The following is a 13648-nucleotide window of genomic DNA, read 5'->3' as shown; positions in this document are numbered from 1 at the left end:
CTTCCGGGCTCTCCTCAGAGTCGGGGCCGTTGAGGGGCCAGAGCCGAGGCGATGGGGCCGCCGCCGCCCCGGTGACGCCCTCGCGTGGTGCGGGCCCGAGGGCTCCGGGGCTAGGCCGCACCGCCGGCCGCGCGGCCCGTCGCCCGGCTGGCGGCCCGTCGCCGTTTCCCTTCGGCGCGGGCGAGAGGCGGAGGCCCGGCTAGGCACGCCGGTAGGAGCCCGGCGCTGCAGCGACAGGAGCGTTCCCGGGGTGCTGAGCGGGTGAAGGGGGTGTGGATGGCGACGTGGGGCCGGTCGCAGCTCGCCCGGCCCTCCGAGAGCGCTGCGGGCAGCCGGGGCGCCGGTGGGGACGCGGGGAGGCCTCGGGGCTGGCGGGGGGAGCGGCTGGAGCGCCCCGTGGTTCCCCGGCTGCCTCTGGAGGGTTGGTTGGTTTGATAAAAACAACGAAGCAAACCAGCTCTGTTGGCGCCGTCCCTGTTTTAACGTAGGTCCGGAGAGCGAGCCCCACGTTTCTGCTGGAGAGCGACAGAGGTGTGGATCCCAAGTCTGCCTGTGCCGGAGGGAGCTCCCGCCAGGACCCGTGTGGGTGCGTACGCGCTGCGCCCTGTCTCCCGTGTTTCGGTGGAATCCTTGAAGCGTTCGATCTGTGCGGGTTCGTTTTTCCTTGATTTGGACGGGGCTTTGAGCAGACTGGTCTGGTGGAAGGTGTCCCTGCCCATGGCACCGGGTGATCCTTAAGGTCCCTTCCAACCCAAACCACTCCGTCATTCTGTGGTCATTCCTTTAAAAAGTGCAGATGACAGTGTGCTTTGTTTACGTAGTTCTGAGTTGAAAACCTGTTGGAATGCAAAACGCCTGCTGGTTTCTCCAAGGCCACCTTCCTCGGTAATAACGAAATCAGACTTAATTTTATAACTTCTTTTCTATATATTGATATGCTTTCCATGTACTTTTTGCTGACCTCTTTACTGTAACTAAAGCAAAATAGTTCCATTTTGGCAAGTATTGAAGGCATGCGCCATCTAATATATTAGGTCAAATGAGTCTCTCTTAATACGTGTTCTGAAGAGTGATATTTTTCATGTTGGTTGGCCCCCCAGTAAAGCTTTCACCTTTTCCTGCCTCTGTTTTCGTGGCCTTTCTGCCATAGGGAATATTGGGATTCCTTCCTCCCCCCTCACCAACCCCCCCCCCCCCCGTATTACTCAGAGTAATGATTTTAATGATTTTAGTCACTCACTTTTTTCTAGTACTCATGTTACAGATCTTGATTTTATCAGAATGCTGAGAACGGTGCCCCTAAGGGCAAAGGAATAACCTGTAAGTTGAACTCTTTGTGGCAAAATACAGACAAAACAGCATTGTTGATTATTGAGTCTTTTTTATCTCTTTGGCCTTTCGCCTCCCTGAAGGAGTTATGGGATGAACATACGAAATTCACTTCCTATTCTGAGTTTATTCTGCAGCTTACATTGAAAAGAGATGTATATTTAGTTACTGCTGTGTTTTGCGAAGAAGGATTTTTAAGGTGTCCTTTCATTCAGCTGTAGAGAACATTTTGGTCATTTAAGTTGGAACTCTGTGATTTGAGGTACTTTAGGGTATTTTTGTCTACATGTTTCTAGCATCTGCTGAGAAAAAAGCTAACTTTCTAAGATAGGGGAAGTTCCCTAAAAATTGGTATTTGGGACAGTGAAGTGATAATAAAGGCAAGATAATTCTGCAGGAAAGTAGTAATACAAAATAAAAATAATTCCTATTTATTTAAACATTTAGTTCGTCATTTATGTGTCAGATCCATGTGGCCGCTTTGTTGAAATTAATGGTAAATACTGTAAAGCTGTCCCTTTGCCTCAAAGGGTGTGAATATAGTTGCAATTGCAAGCCCTTTTGAGATTTTCTGGCCGCCCTCTCCTTTCAAAGTCATTGATATTGAAGGTGTTTGCAGAATTACAAGCATAGAATTATTCCAGTTCTTAACCCTATGTTGTGATTGCATTGTAAAGTACAGAAAAAAAGTCAGAAACAGATTTGCTGCAGTGCTCTGCTGAAGGATTGTTCTAATAAAGATTCCCAAAAAATGCATGGGGATTTGTGTGATTTATCTGCAGTGGTGTGCAAATATCATGAACACTTAGAATCATAGAGTCATTTAGGTTGGAAAAGACCCTTAAGATCATCGAGTCCAACCATGAACCTAACCCTGTCAAGTTCACCGCTAAACCATGTCCCTAAAGGCCACGTCTACGTGTCTTTTAAACACCTCCAGGGATGGTGCGTCTGCCACTTCCCTGGGCAGCCTGTTGCTTCTTACTACATGTCTTAATCTTTTTTTTTTTTTTTTTAATTCTTTTTAAAGGGTTAACTAAGGGTAATAACAGATGTTGCCGCAGCTGGGATACCATTTTCAAACAGAGATTATTTTTTCCTGAGGGTTGCTTTTCAATATGTTCAAAAAACCCAGCTAAAAGCAGTTAATGTTAAAATCTCAAAAAACTTAGAATGCTTTGAGCCATTTTGACTTACTTGTTTCAGGTGATGCTGTGAGCAGATGAACAGTGTGAGAGGACTCTTGGCCGCCTCTGTAATTTCTGTCCAGAACTCCTGCTTCATCTATCCTGCCTGTCAAAAATGCTTTTCAAGGCTGATACTGGATTCTAGGAGGTATGTCCTGGTTTGGGGATCATTAACTGTAACTGTACTGTCAGAGGCCTTGGGAATCTCTCTGACCTGGACACAGGTTAAAACAAATTGGTGAAAATCCAGTCACTGTAGAAATAAGTGCTAATTTCAGGTATTTATGTTACTTATCACTATCTAGAGCTCTTTTTATTCCAGTAGCAGTTTTGGAGATTGTTATGGATCAAGAGTTGTATTGTGTTCAAAGGACAGTTTAGGAGAATAAATGATGTGTGTTAATAGCTTCCAAGTGCATCCCCTGCAGTCCAGTTCTTCAGTGCCCTTCCTAAGTTGGAAGGCATTGACTGAAAGCCCTTCCAAATCAAATCCTTTTTTTTTTTTTATTTCTTCTCATTCTATATGTGCAGTGTGTCAGGTAGTCCTGTATGACATTTCCACTTACTGTGTGTCCAGAAACGCATGAGCCTTCCTTTTTAATCCCACTGTTTGTGAAATCTGTGACACACAGAAGAACACAGAAGAACAGTAAATCAATGAATGTCAGCACTAAATGGAAGAAGCTGACTTTGCAAAACAAGAATATCTGTTGTTTCAAATGCTGAAGTAAAAGATAACAGTGCTGTTTCCTGATGATTTTTTTAATCTAGGTATTATATTCAAGCTACAGGAAGAAAAATCCCAAATGAGAATGAAATGCAAAAAGTGGGGGTGCGGGGAATTAAAAATTAGTCCCCAACAGGTCATTCAAAGCCCACTGTCTCTCTCCAACTTTACAACAGGCTAGCATTTAATAAATCAACAAAAAAAGCCAGAGGGATTCTGTCATGATACAGACCCCTTGCTGAGCCTCTGGTAAGATTGATGCCTCAAGGAGCAGAGAATAAGAAAGAATCTTATAGTTTGTAATGGAATATTTGATACATTATAACAGTAATACTTATGGCTGCCAATAAGTTCTTACCTCAGTAGTGATGAGCAGAAGTTCACCTATTCAGTCTTTTTTTATCCTTTTACTGTCCTGTCAGGTTTAACTGTCTAAAATGTGGCTGCACAGGTGAAGCTAAAGATGCAAGCTACAGATACAGATTGTCCCTAAAGATTGCCGACACTAATGATTTGTTTGACATTACCGTGTTTGGAAGTTGCTTAGAGCCATTCTTCGGGGACACTGCAGAAAATCTGCGGAGGTAAGGAATGGAGTGTTTCTGACTGTATAGCTGCTGCTTTTTCAGCCTAAAAAAACTGAGATGAGCTTGGATGGTGGGGAGACCAGTGGGAAGAAGCTGCTGAAGTGTTCCAGCATTTCCTTGATACCCATCACCTTGAGAAAACGCTGAAGTTTGGTTTCTTCCTGAAATCTTGAAATTTTGAGACGGAGAGATCCTCCACTTGCCAGTTGAAGGCAGCTACCACCTGCTAAGTGAGCTTTGCAGTTTGGTTGGTTGGGCTACCTCCTTGCGTCCTTCTTCCTTTATCTGAGATGATTGCATTTTCTTTGTCCAATGGCAGATTACTAAATAAATGGGCTTTTCCAGCCATTTAGACCTTATTTTTCCTCAAGATTTTAGAAGAGTCTTAAAGTAAAGATAGAACCTTTATTGTAGGGTGATTTTTTTCCAATGGTTTGGATTTGGAAAAAAAAAAAAGTGTGCACCTTATAACTGGTCTTCAATATAACCAGTTTTTCCTTTAGCAAGGAGGGATTTCTAACAAAGCCTGTTAATTCTCACAGCCTGACCACCCAGATTATAAACTTCAGACCTTCTGACATGTGAAACTGCTAGGACGGGATACTGGGATACATTCACTGCTTGTGTCTCGGTTCTGTTATTGTCCAATGCCTTGTGCTGTCACTGAGTCAAAGATGAACACTTTTTAAATCCCATATTAGCAGCATTAATAACATTCTCATGGCAGGCATTCTACACTAGACTGCGGTGCTACTGTCAGCTGTGAAAAACAGAGCTGTCTGCATGTCGTAACATGGATGCTGCTGTTGCTGTGAAGATAAGGGCGGAAAGGGTGTGTAAGCAGTAGCAGCATATTGACAGCATTACACAGCCATTGCGTTGAGACAAGAATCACAGCCACACAGGGAACACCCGAAAGTTGTGTGTCTATTAAACCTTTTCAGGGTGGTGGTTTTGTTTACTTCTATTTCACTAACAAATTAAGTGAAGTAAACAATTGAACTTACAGGTTCATGGTTTCCTGTTTTCATTCCGTGTTTAGGTTAAGCTACCACAGTGTCTTCTCTTTAGCACGTGTCCTACCTATACGACAGTGAAAATGCTATGTAAGGCTTCCTCGGTTGGTGCAATACTTCTGTATGTTTTCACTCAAGGTATATTCAAGACTGCAATCAGCTGTCAGGAGAAGCAAACACAGAGGCGTCTCCAGGAGCATTAGTTCAAGCGGTGGAAACCTGTTTCATTGGAAAAAGATTTATATTTGGAGTGACGGTAACTTTTAATCCACGTGACTCTCTTATAACGAGTTTTTTCGTTAGCTTGTAGCCAGTTAGGGGCATAGACAGAGTACCAAAGCATCATGTACAACATCTTTTGGGAATCTGAGAAAACTTAGGACTAGGACACGGGAAGGATTCTGCTCCTCTTCCCTCAGACTCCTGTGTTATTTTAAATCAGTCACATTGAAGAGTCATCTTGAATGGCAGTAGTCAGCTTGACAGCTTATCAGGGCTGCTGTTCAGAGAGCCTGAGCCGTGCCAGCTCCTGTGCGTATCAGTAACAGCTTGGAGTCTGTAAAAAAGCCATGTACAGTCCAGGCAAGAAACCGACTGTCTTTTCGAGCACCGTCCTACCTTTCCTGTGCCACATAGTCCCCTGGCATCTGAAATGTAAGGAGGAACACATCCCCCTGCAGCATTTGGATATTTTTTGATTTAAGAGCCTGTTTAAAAATGTTGATAAAGTACAGCTGTTCAACATATGCATCTGTGGCTCTTTTATGTGTTTAACAGACTTTGAAGTATTAGTTCTTAGTAATATTTCTATAGAAACAGTTTTCCAAGTTCTCTTCAAGTGGTGCTTCTGTAAGTCATTCCTATTATGAAGCCTGTGAACTCAATTCTACCTGGCAAGTGTTTTGCCTCTCCAACAGGTACCATGAGGTTTGTATCTGAGCTGAGATTATCCTAATGCACAGTGTCTTAATAGTGGAAGTTGGAGGACTTCATGGATTAACTTTACTTAACTGGAACCATTCGCCAGGTCTCTAGGTCTGATGCCTTTGCAAATATAAGTAATCCTATGTATCAACAGCCTTGTTCGTGCTCCTGTGCACACAAAGGCTGAACACACATTCGAAGATGATTTGTTTAGCCTTTGGCTGTGGACATTTCTGTATAGTTGTGTTCAGTTATGCATGCAGTTGCACTCTCCCACATAAAACTCAGAATCAACATAACATACTTTTTTAAGACTAGGTAACCAGAAGGCTATTATCCTTGGCTAACAGCCTTCAGCCTCAACCTTTGCGAAGACTCAGAGCAGGAGGGTTGTTGAATTTGAAGTCAGCTGTATTTGCTTTTTGGCCTCTCTGGCATTGGCAGACATTGAGGGTTTATCCACTTCTCAAAACATTAGATAATTCCCTCTGCTTTTAATGTCATTTTTCACGTGTAATTTCTGTGTAGAGAAGCAGGTTCTGCAAAGAATTGCAGGTGAAGCTTCTTTGAAACACTACTCCCCAAATAAATCTGAGAAGATAAAGGTTGTAGCTTATTTCCCTTTAACAGAGGTAGCACAGAGGAAATGTCACGCTGGCTTTGATGGCTGAGCTGCCAAGTCAGGTATCTGATACCTGGAGTGCTCTGCTTTGAGTGCTGCCCAGTGCCGCCTCGATAAAAGAAGAGCGCTGGCCTCGGGCAGCCAGCCACTTGCACAGAGCTGCACTGGAGGGAGCCCGGAAGCGCCCAGGGCCCCAGAGGGAGGAAGAAATGTTGTGTGAAGTCCTTTCTTAGAATTCCTCATTGTTTCTCCTGCTCCAAAACTGCGTAATTGCAACCAGCAAAGAACCTCTCACTGTGATGCCCTTTGTAGCCCTTGCCAGTGCTTATTTCCCAGGGAGTACTGCTTTGTGTGACAGACTGTTTTGTATTCTCTTCTCTGCAGATCCTGACAAAAAGGGAGACCTGAATTTAAGCCTGACTTAAGACATGCATTAATTCTTGTTTTTTCCTATCCCAAAATAAAGCATTGTACTAAGTTGTTGTTTTCTTTTTCCCCCAGGGTTGTGCAAGGGAAGATGGAGGGCGTTCTGCTGCCAGCAGCATCTTGCAAAACTGTTCCAGAATTAACAGAAGTACAAAAAACCTTACAGCTTGCCAAATCTTCCTGCCAAACACTGCAGTTACTGGTTTTACTGTTATCAGCTACTTCCATCGGCTCCTGCACTCGGCAAAACTCAGGAGCTGTAATAACAGCTCGTACTTACCTGATGCATCTTCAGCCACACTAGATGAACCTGTCAGTGAGCTTAGCAGCGTGTCGAGCCTGAGCAGAAACTCCTGTTTTGTTCAGTCTAGTGGCAGAGAAAGTTTTTTAGGGTCCTGGCAGCAGTCCTTCAGCCTGACTTCGTCTGTTGCTTGGGTAACAGCAGAAGACTTTTCCGCTCTGGAAGTGGGAAGGCTGGTGAGTGAGCAGCATGAACAAGAGGCATGGCCTGTCTCTGCAGAATCGTGCAGTGTAAGCCTCAGCGATCAAACTCTTCGGGATTCACAGTTCTGCAGCCCTTCTGTGAAGGAAAGGGATAAAGAGGAGGGTAATGAATTGAGTGCACAGCCTAGTTGGACTGACAGTATCTCTGCAACTGATAAATTAGAGAGAGTGTCTTCTTCAAAGACTGAGTGTTCACACAGAAACAGTTCCAGGTTGTTACAACATCCCTTGGAATATGGGGTAAAAAGCGTTTGCCCAAAGTCTAAAAGTACAAATTATTCTTGCCCACAAAAATCACACAACTCCCTTTTTTACGTGAGAGATGCCTCAGCTTCTCATGATGTAAATGTAGCTGGAGTGTCTCTGAAGGACTCTGTGCTTTGGGAGGAGCTCCCATTTTCGGAAAGCCTAAATGAATTTTTAGCCAGAATAGAAGATGGCGAGAGTGTTGTAACATCACCCAGCCTTGACACAGGCAGGCGTGCCCTTCCTGAAAGCAGCAAGCCAGGTGTAGATCTTAACAAATCGTGTCCCAGGCAAACCCTAGTAGCTGGTGATTTGCCAGAAGCGAGTGTCTCAGGGAGGTTCTTGCCACCAGCAGAGAATGATAGTTGGGAGAACATATTGCTTGCTTGTCTTCAGACAAATGCAAATCCTCTGAGTGATGAGGTGTCACAACGTGAGTCTTCCTCTAGTGTTTTACCTTCAACTGACAAGGACTGTGGAGCATCTTGCTTTATACTGAACCCTCATCCACCTATTCTGCCACAGTCCTTGCCAGTTACATCAGAGCCTTCTGTTTCCAAGAGCAGATACGTGCAGTCCAAAGAAGCAAATATTGACATTTCCAAGTCAGCTTGGTCTTTTATTAGTCTGCAGTGCACTGCTGAACATGGAGAAACCTCCTGTTTGAAAAGGAGCAAGGCAGCTGCCTGTGAGCATTCTGCACACGATAGCTGTTTAGCTGGTTGTGAAAACAAAGAAAATTCTCCTTCCACACCAAGCCAAAGAACAGATCTGACATTCACAGGGGCATGGGACTCTGAACCAGCAACTCCCAACAATACAAGAAGGCTATATAAAAGAGAATTAAAACCATTGACAGAACTGTCAGAAAATATCTTCAAAAGTGTTAATAGAAGAGAGAGTCTGTGGAGCAGTTTATTCCCTGAAGGCAGCTACAATGCTTCTGCTGATCTCTTTGATTCAACTGCAAGGGGGGTAGCAAAACCTGTTGAATTCTTAAATAAATCATGTAATTCTCTAATACAGGAAGATACTTTGACTGGAAAGGTCACAGCTCCTGAACTGGTGCTTTGTCCTGGAGATGGTACCTGTAACAGTTCAAAGCGGAGCTCATCCGTACACGGGTCCCCCCCTGTTGTCAGTAAGCACAGCACGCCGGTAGCTCACTCCTTGTGGGATGCAGGATGCTGTTCAGTTAGCGCTCAGGACTTTATTCCTTATTCGCAGTCGACTCCTATGACAAAACCTCTCCCGAAACTGCGGCCTGTTGGGGAAAGAAGCCCTTTTGTCACTCTCTTCACCCCTAAAAATCCCGCTAAAATCCATTCCAAATGCAAGCGATCTAGGTCTTCCTTTCAAAACTCTCTGCTGCAGCAGCTTACTGGCAGGTTAGTGAAACGCGAGAGGCCAGGTCCCAGGGAAGCCAAAGGAAGTGATAGCTCTGTTGCACGGCAGTTCCTTCACGGCCAACCACCTACCAGCTTCGAGGAGTGCATCCCTCCATCTGCAAACAAAAGGTGGAAACTAACTGTGCCTTTAACCTTAAAAACCGTTGGCTGGGCTACTGACTTACAGTTGCCCCGTGGGAGCGCTGGCGGGAACCCTATTTCTGAAGGCAGAGGGAACAGTGAGAATGGCGTGTGCTTCAAAAATGAGGAATTAAACCCTGGGAATATAGCCAGGATTCCAACAACTCCCGTATCGGCAGGTGTCACCCAGGCCTTGTTTTTAAACAATGCAGTCCTGGAAACTTGGTCCTGTTCAGAAGGCAAGAATCTCCTCACAAGTGCAAATTATTCAGGGGGTGTATTGGAAGGGGCAACTGGCTGGTCTCCTGAGTTGTTCTTCCAAACACAGGCCCCTTTTTCCAATAAGCCACAATACTAAAAAACCAAGATATTTCTGCGCTATGTTCTTAATTATTTTTTTAAGACTTTTGGGAAGGAGTCAGTAGATGAAAAGAGCTCTTTAACAATTAAATTGTTTATAGACCTATTGGCGTGTGTCTTCCTAAGATGAATTATTGCAGATCTTTGTACCACAGAGATGGAGGAAAACAGAATTTGCAGCTACTGGAATTTATTGTAAATTAACTCTAGAATGTGCAATAAAAACTTCTGTGAATGTGTGAGTATTTAACAGATCTCACTTTATCAAGCACAGGTAGGTGGAGTGTTTTAGCTTTCAGTGTTGTGTTTTCATTGCAAGAAGAGCCCTGGAGTCTGTGTCCACTCCAGATTCTCCCCCAACGACTCTCTGTGGAGAAGGGCCAAGTTTTCATCAAAGAATTTCAAATAGCATATGGGAGCCTTGCATTTGAGCCCGCTTGGGATCCCATGATGGAGTTGAATTGGGTGGAGGGGACCATCCCGAGGGGCTGGCAGCTGCTCCCAGTGTTCCTGCAGGCTTTTTCAAGTTACAGACTGCTGGCAGCGTCTCTCCTCTCCCTTGCTCTGGGCTCTTTCGTATCCTCCACCCAGAACAGCTGCATTTAGGGTCATGGAACAGAGAAATCTTGGAGCTGCTGCTGCACGCTTGTAGGGCAGGTCCTGCAGAAGGATTTGAGAACCTCATGCTGCAGGATCTCCTCAGCCTCAAAGTGCTGACTTGCAGAACCAGAAACGGGCCTAAAATTATCTGCTGTCATTCCTTTTTTTCTTTTACAGAACATACAGATAGAATCATAGAACGGTAAGGGTTGGAAGGGACCTTAAAGATCATCTGGTTCCAACCCCCCTGCCATGGGCAGGGACACCTTCCACCAGACCAGGTTGCTCAGAGCTCCATCCAACCTGGCCTTGAACACTGCCAGGGAGGGGGCAGCCACAGCTTCTCTGGGCAACCTGGGCCAGGGTTTCACCACCCTCATGGTGAAGAATTCCTTCCCAATATCTAATCTAAATCTGCCCTCTTTTAGTTTACAGCCGTTCCCCCTTGTCCTATCACTACACACCCTTGTGAAAAGTCCCTCTCATCCTTCCTGTAGGCCCCCCTCAGGTACTGGCAGGCTGCTGTAAGGTCACCCCGGAGCCTTCTCCAGGTTGAACAGCCCCAACTCCCTCAGCCAGTCCTCATAGGAGAGGTACTCCAGCCCTCTGATCATCTTCATGGCCCTCCTCTGGACCCACTCCAACACATCCATGTCCTTCCTATGTTGGGGGCTCCAGAGCTGGACGCAGGACTCCAGGTGGGGTCTCACGAGAGCGGAGTAAAGGGGCAGAATCCCCTCCCTCGCCCTGCTGGCCACGCTTCTCTTGATGCAGCCTGGGATACAGTTGGCTTTCTGGGCTGCAAGCGCACATTGCTGGCTCATGTTGAGCTTCTTGTCCACCAGTACCCCCAAGTCCTTCTCCTCAGGGCTGCTCTCGAGCCACTCTCAACCTGTGCTTGTGTTCCCCAAACGTGGGATTGCCCCGACCCACATGCAGGACCTTGCACTTGGCCTTGTTGAACTTCATGCGGTTCACGCAGGCCCACCTCTCCAGCCTGTCGAGGTCCCTCTGAATGGCATCCCTTCCCTCCAGCGTGTCAACCACACCACACAGCTTGGTGTCATGAGCAAACTTGCTGAGGGTGCACTCAGTCACACTGTCCATGTCACCGACAAAGATACTAAACAGCACCGGCCCCAGTACCGACCCCTGAGGCACACCACTCGTCACTGGTCTCCACCTGGACATCAAGCCATTGACTGCAACTCTTTGAGTGTGTCCATCGAGCCAGTTCCTTATCCAACAAGTGGTCCATCTGGCAAATCCATGTCCTTCCAATTTAGAGACAAGGACATCACGTGGGACAGTGTTGAATGTATTGCACAAAAAAAAACCCCTTTTTGGTTTCTCGGTCTCTACCGTAAGTTCTGCACCTTCTAATCAAATGCATTTCTCATCGCGGGGCGGGAGGGAGAAGAGCATTTGAGATCCAACAAGCCACCTGCAGCCAGGCAGTGCGATAGAGCTGTGCCTGCAGCGGGCTCGGGGTGCTGAGGCTGCAGGCATTCCTGCAGGCTGGACGAAGAGCACAGCTCCTCACGGCTACACAGCAAGTACGAAACAGGTCAATTCACTTTGCAGAGAAGTTTTTCCGTAGCAGTCAGTGTTGGCTGGGGGTGGTTTTTTTCCCCACTACTTCCTTACAGTTGAGGAAATTGAGGCACAGGTTGAAAGGCTTGCCCAGCATTAAGAGAGTGTGGATAGCGCTGAAGGACCTGAGCCAGCAAACCATCTTTTCTGCCTGCTGTCCCACCCAGCAAGGTATCACGCACGACCCAGAAGTTCATCCTGGTGTTCAAGGGTGCTGCAGCAGTAGGTGGCTGTGCCAGGAGGATCGAGGTCTCTTCTTACAGCTCCCAGCCTAGGTCCCTGCAGCCCCTGGATCCTAGACATGAGCAGAAGGAAAAGGAAGATCTGGTTATAGCAAAAAAATGGGGAAAGGAAAGGCAGGATTAAACAAAACTAGACGACTAGAGTAACTTCAAGCATCGTACCTGTGAGCGGAGTCATTTCTTAACTGCCGTGCCAGCGAGGCCAGCCCGAGGCACCGCAGCGGAACATGGCAATGCTGTGCTGTACGTCCCCGCCGCAGGGCTTCTTGGCACAGCCAACGGGACATGATGGTGACAGAAGAGACATACTGGCTTTATAAGCTGTGGTGGCTTCCTCAGCTGAGCGCTAGCCCTGTGCTTGGCCACAAATCGGAGCACCTTAACTGCACCAGGGCTGCTTCAGGGAGGGCGGTGCAGGGCTCTAGGTGAGCCCAAGTGAACAAGGCTGGGCTTGTGCCTGCATTTCCCAAGGTTGTGCCTGTTCAAAAGATTATTGCAAATAAAATCCTACTCGATGAATCCATGCTAGAGGCAAGTGGAAAAGCATTAATAAATTTAGCCTGCCTTGAAACAGTCTGTCTGCGTTGATAGTTTGTGTAGAAGAAGTAAAGGGAAAGACAGCATCGCTCATACCCATATCACAGAGCACAGGGAAGGCAATGTTGAAAGAGCTTTAAGATACCAGTGCTCAAACAAACAAAGCTTGAAAGTCGTTGCTGCTGCAGCCTCCCACACAATACAAGACTGCAGCATCACCGGCTCTTCAAGCACTCCTTGCGCTGAGCTGGACAAACACCCACTTCATCACGGGGGTTAGGCCGGATCCAAGCGACACACCAGAGACCTGACGTGGCTAGCAATGAAACGCTGCCAGAACTCCTACATCATACACCCGGCAGCATCTTGACATGACATGTTTTGCCCAGCAGTGTGATTTTATTCAGCAGAGAATCCATCCACACCCTACGGCAGGCAATAGTTTGGTGCAAGCTGATGTGATTATAATTATAAGCTTGTACAAAAAGAATAAAGCCCAGCATGTTTCATTCTGAAGGTAATAAAACTCCTGAAACCGCATACCGGGTTTGTGGCTGATTCCCTATGCATAGAAATCCATAAATCAAGACTAGGTTTTAAATGAGGTAGGACTGTCTGTACGATACCACTGAAATTAATGCGGGGCAGTCAGATCTCTTGCGCCTTGCACGAGAGGGCTGCGCATGCAGCGAGACCGAAAAGTACTGCTGCGTGACAGGCTCCTGCCAGCCAGCAAGGTGACATCTTCTGGGCAGAGCTCCCCAAGCGCTCCATGGGAAGACTTTGCGTGTGAGAAGGTGGAGGAGAGGCAGCGAGCTGCCTTGGGTTTGCCCCTGCAGCCTGTCTGTCTTGCAGCTCTTCCCCTGGGCAGTCTGTTCCCTGTCTGCAGGGAGCCTTCATGCTCCTACAAACTGTCTGCCCACAGCAGAACCTGGCACAGGCTGTGCCCTTGCTGCTATGCCTGCTGAGCAAGGAGAAGGTTGCACATCCCACTGGTTACGTGCTCCTTGCAAGGAAAAGCTGCCACTCTCCACCTGCCGCTTACTTTTCCTCAGGAAGAGCTTGGTTTGGCTTCTCCGGCCATCACCACCACAGGCACCGCACCCCAACCCTCCTCCCATTCAGGAAATACTCAATTCCCAAGCTGTCGGAGCTTTAAGGGTGTTTTCAAACCCTCATTTGCCCAGTTCCTACCTAGAAGAATGCAGGGACTTTTCCC

General features: G+C 46.7%; 1 protein-coding gene across 2 annotated transcripts; it reads left to right on the top strand.

The window, feature by feature from the left end:
• Positions 1–30: 30 nt before the first annotated feature.
• On the top strand, positions 31–9696 carry DDIAS (DNA damage induced apoptosis suppressor). Of its 2 annotated transcripts, none has more exons than XM_075417112.1 (6): positions 31–211; positions 489–586; positions 2536–2664; positions 3666–3827; positions 4985–5102; positions 6894–9696. In XM_075417112.1, the coding sequence occupies exons 3-6, from the start codon at positions 2552–2554 to the stop codon at positions 9453–9455; spliced, it is 2955 nt and encodes a 984-aa protein (XP_075273227.1). In that variant the 5' UTR covers positions 31–211; positions 489–586; positions 2536–2551; the 3' UTR covers positions 9456–9696. The 2 variants fall into 2 exon arrangements, with proteins under 2 accessions (XP_075273227.1, XP_075273236.1); XM_075417121.1 differs by having other exon boundaries at positions 31–250.
• Positions 9697–13648: the final 3952 nt, after the last annotated feature.

The sequence above is a fragment of the Opisthocomus hoazin genome, chromosome 1 (assembly GCF_030867145.1).
Source record: "Opisthocomus hoazin isolate bOpiHoa1 chromosome 1, bOpiHoa1.hap1, whole genome shotgun sequence".
Taxonomy (NCBI): domain Eukaryota; kingdom Metazoa; phylum Chordata; class Aves; order Opisthocomiformes; family Opisthocomidae; genus Opisthocomus; species Opisthocomus hoazin.
The sequence above is the reverse complement of the archived record's forward strand: the minus strand, read 5'-3'. Positions and strand labels throughout refer to the sequence as shown.